The following is an 11,263-nucleotide window of genomic DNA, read 5'->3' on the forward strand; positions in this document are numbered from 1 at the left end:
GAATAGCCTTGTAATGCCTACGATTTCTCATTAATCATTTAAAAATTGTTTAAAAACGATTTTCTTTATAAAAATAAAACTAGTTGATCAATTTATGTGATTTTTGTAATATGCTGTTTTTGTTTTTTCACAGGTACATAATCATATTTTTCTGTATTTTTGTTGAGCAAACTCACCACACACGAGATCTATTAACATGGATCAAGCAAACTATGGTGAAATCCAACTATGGAATGAACTTACTTCATCTGAAAAAAGGAGTGTAGTCATCCAACTAACAAGAACCCAAGTCGATGTCTCCCAAGTAGGAATTTTACACTTGCCAAGATGATGCCATCCAACATGCTAACCTAGCAAGCAATTAGTAATAGAATTTTCAGAATGTGAAACGTAATATAATTATAGTGTTGGTATGATTCCTAAATTTTTCCGATTCCAGGAAAATGTTGATTAACGATTCCGATTCCCGTGGAATTGTTGTTTTGAAATATACCATTACATAATCGAAAGTTTTTGTGTAGCGAAAAAATTTGGTACAGCGAAAAAGTGGAAATACAATTAAGGGAATTTCAAAAACGATTTGATTTTTTTTCGAAAATGATTTTTTTTATTGAAGATAAAAGTCAAAACAAATATTTTAACCATGAATTAAACATGCACCATGAAATTAATAACAATTTCAGGAGTTATTTTATATATTAAAAAATATAAAGAAAAAGGGCGGATGTACACGAATGCTACCCCTGTAGCAAAATACGCATAGGCTCCGATTTTGTACGCTGTTCGACTGAGGGAGAAGTTATTATTTTTACAAGGAAAGAATTTTTGCATGTATGAACTATTTTTTTTTTTTTTTTTATTAGAACAGCAAGTGCGCATGGCGGAAATTCTTCACGGTTTAAGTGTATTGTAATGCTTTTATGGTGGTCGAAAACGTTTTTCAGCCACCATATTACTTCCTATTTACTTGCCTCTCCACGAGGGCAGAGTTAGACACAAGGTCGGTTTTTAATGTAGAGAAGCATTTATTACTAAAAAAACGAAATGTAAAAGCAAGTTAAGCTGAAAGTAAAAAATTTTTTTTTTATTCAAAGAATTAAAGAAAAAAATTCAAAGAAATTTCAAAACTCATTAAGATAAAGATTACTTTTAAAGTAATTAATAAAATTCTTGTACATTATATTAAATGTTATGAAAAGTTCTATGACGTTTTGTCAGAAATTTTTGACAGCATTAATCTCACTTGAAACAAAGAGTTCAACTTAAATATATAAGAGAATCGTAAATCTAAGGTATTTTTTAACGATGCGATTCTGATTTCCCCCAAAATACACAATTCGTACGATTAACGATTCCGATTAATCGTCCCACCACTAATTTCCACAGCCAAACAAGTTTGTTGGCTGTCATGGCTCTTGTGAGCTGTGATTTTGGTTGGCTGTGGAAATAATTATATCATCTCTCACCATGCACTTGTATGCATTTACTGCATTGGCCATGAAAAAAAAAAACGTCTGTGAAAAATACTTATGTACCTTGTTTTATTTTTGGTTTTCTTCAGGAATATGATGCTTGCTGCTTAATCAAGAAAAACGGTAGCGCTTATGCCGATATTTTGATTGATCAGGTAAAAACATTTAATTTTTTTTATTCTTATGATTGTAACTTGACATTTTATTTATTTATTTTTTTTTTCTTTTCTTAATTTTTTTTTACCCCCAAACAAGGCACATTGCCACTTTGGTGTAGGGGGCTATTATCAGGGGCAGCAACTACTGGGGCACTATGTTGGGATTTGGGCAGCAAGATGTCGGTTCACATTACACTTGAACTTCTGCATGTCAGTACAGTTAGGGAAGCAGGGACCTGGAATGGAATTCCAGAGTCTAGCGCTTCTGGGGAAGAAACTACTGGAGTAGAAAGATTTTTTACATCTAGGGATCTCTACTGTGTGGGGGTGGGATTTAGCTGCCTGTCGGGTTTGTCGAGGGTGTCTACGTCGTGGGGGCACAAATGTCTTGTAGAACATACTTGTAGAACAAGCAGAGGGATGCAACGTTTCGTCGATAGGACAGAGGCTAAAGCTTAGATGCCAGTTCAGGGCCTATCAGATTGGTGACTCTCATTTGAACCTTGTCTAGGAGCGAAAGACTAGCAGCAGATGCACCAGCCCAAATGTGACAACAATACTCCATACATGGGCGAATGGTGGCCTTATAGAGGTACAGGATACTTTCAGGTGTCGGTAGTTTTCTAGCACAGTAGAGAGAGCCTATCTTTTTCGCAGCGGCCCTGGCAATGTTTTCCAACTCGTGTTTCCTGTAAACGTTAGGCCAAGCAGTTTGAAAGATGTACACTCAGACAGGGAGTCACTGGCCATTGCTATTGGTGGCAGAGAAGGTTTCTTGTAATTATTGAAGGAAACCAGTTTAGCCTTGGCAGCATTGAATGTGACCATCCATTTATGTCCCCATTCCACTATAGATGGGAGGTCATCCTCTAGTGTTTTTGCCATTTCTTTAGATATGTGTTCATTTGTTTTCCTGTCGTGCCTGTTATAGAGTGTGGTGTCATCAGCATATATACCCATCTCAGAAGCAGTTTTGTTGGGGAGGTCATTAATAAATATTAGGAACAATAGAGGTCCAAGGATAGACCCCTGAGGCACTCTCGCATTTATATCACACTGTCTAGATGTACGACCGTCAAGGACAACCTGGATTTTTCTCTTATCTAAGAAGGATTTAATTATGTTAAGTAGTCTACCAGTAATACCATATGATTTAATTTTCCTGAGGAGGCCCTTGTGCCATACCCTGTCAAAAGCCTTAGATATATCTAGAGCAACAGCGCTGCCCTCCCCCGCTTTGTCGAGTGAATGGTATATACGTTCAGAGATTACAGTGAGGATGTCAGCTGTGGAACGGGCTTGTCTAAACCCATATTGTTTGTTAGTCAGAAGTTTAGCATCTGTAAGGTGCCGGACTAGAGCATGGTTAATTATGGTCCCAAATATTTTGGCGAAAAGTGGGAGGAGGCTAATGGGACGATAATTTGATGGGTCAGTTCTTTCGCCAGAATTCTTGAATATTGGTACCACAACAGAAGCAGTTTTCCAACAGCCCGGAAAGCATGATTCATTAAGGCATTTGTTGTAGAGTTTGGAGAGAACTGGAGCTACTTTGGCTGACCACTTTTTTAATAGCACAGCTGGGATGAGATCGGGTCCACATGCTTTTGAGGTGTCAAGGTTTTTATGATAGCATGTACCTGAGCAGGGGTGATTTTTAGATCGTCAAGCGTGGCGTCTGTCCGCAAAGGAAAGTCAGGCAGAGGGTGGTTGCGAGGCAAACCGTCTGGCAAACATATTAGCCTTGTCGGTTGCTGAGCAAACAACCTTGTGATTGTTGGTTAGTGGGGGAATTGTTGATTGCTCATTATTTACTACACTGTTGTAGATTTTCCAGAAGTCACGATTTCCTAATTTTTGTGCTTTGATGCGTTTTTAGTGGTTTCAGTAAATTCTCTCTTAGCTGTTGCTATTTCTTTCTTAACATTACTTCTAGCTTCTATATACTTCTGTTTGTTTGAACTGGACTTATGTTGGTTAAATCTGTGGTATGCATGCTGCCTTTGAGCAATGGAAGTTGCACAAGTCGAAGTAAACCATTGGGGAGAGTGGGGCTTTCTATAAAATATCCGCATGGGAACATGTACTTCAATTGCTGTTTTGAACCATTCACTGGTCCCATTTGCTCACTGTTCAGCAGGAAGAGAAAAAATATTTCCTCATGGGGCATCTCTAATAAAATCTCTCATGGCTTCCCAGTCAGCCTTTTTATAATATCTCGTTGTTTTGAGCAGTGGCTCTTCAGTTTTGGGTCTAGAATTTAGGGCGATTTCTACCATTATCACTGCATGGTCAGCGTTCCCGAGTGAGCTGTCAGCATTTGTTATACAATCCTCGGGAACTGTAGTCAGAAACAGATCTAGAAGTGATGCGTGTTCTTGCTGGTCAGGGAAACGGGTTGGAAACGTAACCATTTGTGATAGAGAGTGAGATATAGCGAAACTATGTGTTGAGCTGCCGCTGCATCTGTGTGAGTAGAGAATCCAAGCCAGTTTTTGTGGTGAACATTAAAGTCACCAAATACATGTACTTGAGCGCTAGTGTCGAGGGAGAGTGCTGTGTCTATACTGTCAGATACTTTGTTTATTATGATGCAGTCCTGGGTCGAGGGAGAGCGGTAGAGAAAGTAAAAGTAGCTAATGTTGTGTTGCATGATTAGTCTAAAGCACATAAAGGCTTGATCATCCGTTTCTAGGTTTGTTTCTCTAGTCAGGGGGAGGGTGTTACGAATGTAGACTCCAAGTCCGTACATATGTCTGTCAGAGTCCTTACGGCAGAGTGGGAGATAGCCAGGCATGTTAAAGTAGTTAGAGGGGATGGAGGAGTATAGGTTAGTCTCGCTTAGTGCTAAGATATCCGGGGTATTTGTTAGGAGAAATGCTTCAACATCAGCTAAATTAGTTCTAAGCCCACGGATGTTAGTGAATGCAAGCCTCAAGGGAGGAGGCAAGTTGGATTTGTTTGTCCCTAGGCCTGGTTTAAGCTTATTTTTTGATTGTACTGTCATCATGTTTTTAAAGAGTTTCAGTTAGGTAAGGGGGAGCTGAACAAGAGGTTATGCAGGATATCAGACATGCAACAAAATCAGACCATTAGCTGACCTTTCTTCAACTAGGACTGTGTCCTAAGAAAGCCCATTGGGGATGAGTGCAGGGTTCCTTTCCATGCGCGACATGGCACTACAAACATCCCAATATTATACAACTGTTGATGGAGCAGCCGCTCTAAGCGCTACCAAAGAGTTAGGGCCCTGTACTACCAGTCGGAAACAGCAGCCAGAAACTGTCAATCCAGTACTCTCAGCCCATCAGAAGAAAATCACCCCAATCTAATTGCACAGGCATGTGTGGTACTCAAGCACTCCCAAGTGTCCAGTTTTGAGGGGTGGGATATGTCTGGAGTGAGGGAATGGCATTCATTGCCCTAGACAAGAAACAAGATCTACCACTAAGTGTTTTGTTGATTCACTTGTGATAGTGTCTCTGCGCCTGACTAATGCGCCGGCGATAGACAGAGCCTATCTACTCCTTAAGCAATTTAGGTTTGCAGACCGGTAATTTATTTGAGTCACCAGCTCTAGGAAGGTTGTCATCCAAGACTGGAGAGGCCTCCCTCCCCTTTGGTTTAGTTTCAGAGTTTTCCTTCTCCTAGACGGGTGATCTAGGAAGATCTACTGGGTCCATCAGCCCTGAAAGGGTTTGCTCCATGCCTGGGTCCTAATCCAGGTATTTCTGCGACCCCGCGTGGTTAGTTAATGTTACAGGGTTAGTTTGTAGAGGTTATATATCTAATGAATAGTTACACTCCTCAAAGTGATTTAGAGGCATGCACTGTAAGCAGTTTTGTGGGGAGGCTTGTTAGAAAAGCGTTAGTGTGGATTAAGACTTTTACCTTTTTTTTAACTTTATGTTAGTTTAGGTTCAGGATAACGTTATAGTTTGAGTAGGTATTAGGAATTGAGCTAAGAATTTTGCCCAGTCACTGTATATTTAGGTTTACGAAGGTTAAGGTGTAGGTGCAGTACACTCAGGGTGTAACTGGAGGTACATTTTAAGCATTTTGTTAAAAGCAAGCAAAAGTTATGTTGACTTAGAATGGGTGCTTTATGCATTTTGTGCATCAGATACCATAATACTTACTTCACTGCACCTTATGATAACAAAGAGAAAGATAAATATATAGATCTTTTTACGTTTTGCTTCTATGATCTACAACCTGAATCATCATGTGATGCAGGGAAACACAGTTGCTGCATTCAATACAAGGAAGACAAATTTTCACAGAAAAATTTGGCAAAATCTGTCGAAAAGGTTTTGTTTACAAGTTCATCACAGATGTCTTCTGACAAACAGATGAAAACTGAAGAGGATGTCATAAAATGGATTTCTTTGCACTGCTGGAACCATGCATGGCTGGACCTGATATCGATCGCACCTTCAAACCGACGTGCCTGGGCGGCGTCTACATGAGATGCAGAGAGGAATGAATGCTGACACAACAACAATATCCTGATTTCTGCTTAATCTTATGTAGAAAATACCGTTTTGACACATCCATGTTTAATATTGATAGAATATTTTTCGATCAGGAACTATATCAATTTTATTAAAACTTTGTTGATTAAATATATCATTCTGTGGAATTTCCAGGAGTCGTGCTAATATGAAATAATCTATTAATAATCTATTAATTTTCTTGGTAAAGTTTTTGCATATATCAAGTTTTTCCATCCTGGATTCACCTGTATTATCGCACATACGGTATATACCTTCAGAAATGAGTGTTAGGATATTTGCAGTAGGACAAGATAAATATATACGGTTAAGCGAAGAGAAGTTTAGCAATTCTCAAAAGTGGTCGCCATTTTTTGGGAAATAATTTTACAGTTTAGTTTTTTTCATCAGACTTCTTGAAAACTGGTGCCACAAAGGCAATTTTTGAGCTAACAATGAAGCAAAATTCACAATTCCTTTGTTGTCGAGTTTAGAGATGACGGATGCCAGTATGAGTGATTAGGGGATTACAACCTCTACTTCCCCTCAAAAATAGTCATCTTCCGGTTATTCTCATTCTTCCATTCTTAAAACGAAAATGTTCTTACAAATTTTGTGTATTTACAATTCATCGTCTCAAAATTAACGACAAATGTTGCATGTCACATGATCAACTGTTGGTGTTTTCCACAGAATAAACAAACGAACACAACTTAAAAATTGGTGTAATGTCATATAACTCATAAACCATTTGTAATGTCATATCACTAATAAACCATTTGTAATGTCATATCACTGATAAACCATTTGTAATGTCATATCACTGATAAACCATTTGTAATGTCATATCACTGATAAACCATTTGTAATGTCATATCACTGATAAACCATTTGTAATCGACTAGATGGCCCATCATCACTTCACTGACACATTGTAGGTAATTAGCTAAATGAGTAGTGACGTCTTTCTGCAGTAGTAGTAGTAGTAGTGGTGGTAGCAGTAGTCGTTGTGGTGATTTAAAGCAGAAACATAACTTTCTTTTTCTCTACTGATGATAGCATCAATGTTGTTTCTCTCATTCTTTTCTGTAATTTTTTTCTTTTTATTTTCTCTAAAATGTTGTAAAGTTTACATGCATATTACATAAGCTCCTGTTTGCCAGGGAAACAGATAGGACTTTGAAAAAGACATGGAAGACATTGCCAAGGTTGTTGCAAAGAAGATGGGTTCCCTCTACCATGCTAGAAAATGACTCTCACTTAACAGAATCCTATACTTTTTCAAAGCAACTAAAGAAAAAGAGCTCACTTCACATGTCGCTCCAGACTTCCCATCCATGACGTCATATCTTGACACACCTCTACTTCCTATTCTTAGATTTCTAGTAGAATTAACCCTGCATAGGGTTCACTTGTACGTGAAAGTATGCTCATGTCAGGGTATCTTTAACTCGTACAGAGAGAGACGTTAAACACTCAAGTACAGTGTCTAGTAGGTTCTTTCCAAATAAACTTGAAAATGGATGATATTATAAATTATGACATCAAGTGTGCTATAAGTATGAAGTTCTAAAACCAAATCTTTCTTTTGTAGGGAAGTGCTGATAACTTTTTAATTGATGGCCAATTGAATACCGATGCGATTGAGAAAACGTGTGCAGAGGCGAATGCTCCGTTGACTGTCAGAAGACAAGAGGTAAAATCTTTGTCGGAATCCATTATTTTGTGTGATAAATTTTGTGAGAATTTGAAATGATTTGCAAGAAAAATTGAAAATGTACTTTGCTTTTATATTTTTCACTTTTTTTTTTTCTTATCTAAAAGGAATTGCAGTAATTAATTTTATTTTTCACTTGCGAGATATTTAAAAGTCGAACATGAATACATTTTCTAATTAAAAACATAAGCATGAAAAGTCGATGTCATAAAAAAAAAATGAGGGTGGGAAATAATTGGAACATTTGTTCTGTTTTAACCCCGCCATGAAAATCGTCCCATTTTTGGTGCCTGTATTTCAGATAGCTGATCTTATTGTAGAAGACTACCCCCTTCCCACGAACATAAAATGCAGGAAAATTTTATAGAATCATCAATAATGCCCATTCACACAAGAAAAAACATTTCTTAAACAATGTAAAAAAAAAAAAAATGGCTTGACCTTACCACTAACCATAAATGGTAGTAATTACTGAATTTCTTGAATTTATATATTTTTTTTAACTTGCAATAAATGATTTGAATAATTTCGAAGGATGAAAACATGGAAAACCCCAAAATCAACAGATTTCATTATTGAAATATTTTTTTCTTGTGCAATTCTAGGAGGTTCATCCTCCCAGGCTTTGTCTTCTCCTTTTGAGAAGGGGGTTAGTTTATTGCTAATCACCTGGGGTGTCCCTACCAGGAAAGGCAGGCCAGAATGCCATTCCCTTAGGGTGGTAGCTTTTTAATCTCACTTTGTGACCTTTCTCACATTTTCCTAACATAGAAATGTCATATGCCATGCATATTTCAATTTATTTTTACTTGCGTTTTGTTTTCATATTTAGCTTCTCTGATCTTCTTCAGGTGTATACCTTCTCCGATTTTCTTTCACGTCAATTTGTGATAATCTGCATGGAATTTCAAACGGAATCTTTATTTAATGCTTTTGTTCAATCATGACCAAATATCAGTTCTAAGTAATTCGTAATTGCATTTTAAGTATCGCTTGCGTTGAGAATTGAACCATCAACCTCCAGGCGAGTGTCGCTTAAAACTGAATTTTATAAAGTACTTTATCCATTATGCCACTGGTCATTGCAATTCCCAAGTTCACCGAAAGAAAAGCAGAGGTTACAAATCGAATCTGATCTCTTATCTGTCATTTATACATTAAAACTTTTCGGAAAAGACTAAGCTATAAGTAAAATAAGAACTTGTTTACAAAAAATCTATAAAAAAGTGAGAATGTGGGCGAGGACACTTCTCCGCCTATATACTACCCAAATTTTTTATCTACATACTTTTTCATCCGGAAAAAAGGTCTGCTACAGGGTCAAAATTAGTACTGGCTGTGAGGGAATCGTCTGATATTTTTTATCTATTTGTCAAAGCGTTAAGAATAAGTAGGTTTGAAAACACTTTTTAAAAAGTATGTTAAGTTGGCCTAATGATGATCCTTTAATCTCAGTTCAAATATTTTTTTTTTTTTACTTACAAGAAGTGAACTGTTAAAAAAAACAAAAAAAAAAAACATACTTGCATGCACGTCTTAGTTTCTGTATGAATTAAAATAATATTTATATGTATTTTATGAGTGGACAATGCCAGGCAGGCTGCAAATATTCTATATTAAATGTATTTTATTTAACAATGTGCTTGAGTATTTTTTTTTTTTTTTCTACTGAAAAAAAAATCCGTATTGTTTTGCAATTGAAACGTTTACATTTGTAAAAAAAAAAAAAATGTAAAACAAACGATAATTGCTCAGCAAAATGTGACATTAGACATCTTGAGTGTCATTTTTCACAATGTTTCGGTCGATATAACCTGCAACCTTCTTCAGGTATAAATTGTCACACTTGAGAATGTTTCTTTTGAATTTGAGAATTTGGACAAAATTTTGAACAGAACAGTTTATTTACTTCATGGGAGTTGCGTGCTCTAGTTCTGCCAGCCATGGTTGGATAGAGGTTTTATGTAATTCGCAATTCCAAATTCCCGAGTTCAACAAGATACAACTGAAGAAGGTCGGAGGTTATAGCGACTGAAATGTGTAACCTGACACTCAAGATGAGAACAGTAGTCAAATGAATCTAAATAATATGATTAACAAATCCTCATCTCAAAAACGTGAAGCCATTTTAGTTTGTTGCATTTTAGAATTTAAAAAAAGAAAAAATTGATTGGCAATCGATTCTCATTCCATGTAAAACTGATTAAGAATGTTTTATATCAAATTTTTTTTTTTTTTTCAGGGCTACGATCACAGCTACTATTTCATAGCAACATTTATAGAAGATCACATCAAATTCCATGCCAACTTCCTTCACTAAAAATCGAATCAGATTGCAAAGAGAAAATGTTTAGTGGAATTCATGGAAACATTTTTTTGAATAAAATTTTGGAAGATAACACATATGCTTTAGTTTTTGTTTAAATAGGTTTCAGCATCATCGGCATGATTGTTGCTCCTGATTGAAAAAGTTTTGTTTGTTTTTAAACTTAATATTTTAGTTATAAAAACTTTTAAAAAAAAATGAAAGACATGACAACATATTCTGTGTAGAATATAAGGAAAAATCTTTAATCTCTTTTCTATAAAATATGAAAATGTCATCAAATATGAAAATGTACTTTGCATGCACAGCTTCCCAAAATGATGAGCAGGATAACCAAGGTGAGATGAGATTTTTTTTTTTTTTTTTTTTTTTTACTCAAAAGACCTGAAACAAATGAAAAACTAATTTTTTAGCAAGAGAATTAGAATTCAATATTTATCAAAATAATTTTCCTATCATTTTCTGATTTATGTGGAACAGACTGTGAAAAAAACAAAATGGCGTTCTCTAATAATAAAAACTCTTGTTTACATATTTCCTAAAGTGCTGGCAGGACTTGATTTTTATGTTCCTGGCGTGCATACTTTATTTTACAGACTATCCTCCATCATCGCGTCATTTTATGACAAAATGATGTGCGCCATGTTTGTGTATAATTAATACGGGTCAGATTCTACATCAGTTAACGATTCCTGTAAAATCAACGTTGTCTATGTGTTAGTACCATAGCATGTGTCAGTTTCCAGATTATAAATTATTCGATTCGGAGATCCTATTTAACAGAGGCTAAAAGGTGATAACATACTACAAACATTAAATTAGCGCATTTATATGTTCATAGTATGTTATCTTCTATACTCCTTAATAAATAGGATCTCCTGATCACTGAAGACGCAATGTAAAACAAAAAAAAATAAAAAAAAAAAAATGTGTTGCTTTGGGCTGTACATGAAAAAAAAATATACCTCCTTTGTCTTCTGGCTAGAATCCAACAGTAGTATCTGTTCTGTCTAAAGATGGTATAATGATATTGTGGAGGTTTCCATTTACGCCATTTCAAAGAAGTGCTGGAAACAGAAAACTAAGTAAAAATAATA

General features: G+C 36.1%; 1 protein-coding gene across 2 annotated transcripts in view; it reads left to right on the forward strand.

Moving 5' to 3' along the window:
• LOC145291147 (S-formylglutathione hydrolase-like) overlaps positions 1 to 10,241 on the forward strand; it is an 86,399-nt gene extending 76,158 nt beyond the window's left edge. For both annotated transcript variants that reach the window (XM_080136669.1, XM_080136668.1), the window contains exons 8-10: positions 1,562 to 1,627; positions 7,718 to 7,819; positions 10,083 to 10,241. In XM_080136669.1, the coding sequence (XP_079992795.1) occupies positions 1,562 to 1,627; positions 7,718 to 7,819; positions 10,083 to 10,160 (246 nt within the window). In that variant the 3' untranslated portion in view covers positions 10,161 to 10,241. The remainder of the gene's footprint in view (positions 1 to 1,561; positions 1,628 to 7,717; positions 7,820 to 10,082) is intronic.
• The last annotated feature ends 1,022 nt before the right edge of the window (positions 10,242 to 11,263 follow it).

Source organism: Euprymna scolopes, chromosome 12 (assembly GCF_053919585.1).
Source record: "Euprymna scolopes isolate OS-2025 chromosome 12, ASM5391958v1, whole genome shotgun sequence".
Lineage (NCBI taxonomy): Eukaryota > Metazoa > Mollusca > Cephalopoda > Sepiida > Sepiolidae > Euprymna > Euprymna scolopes.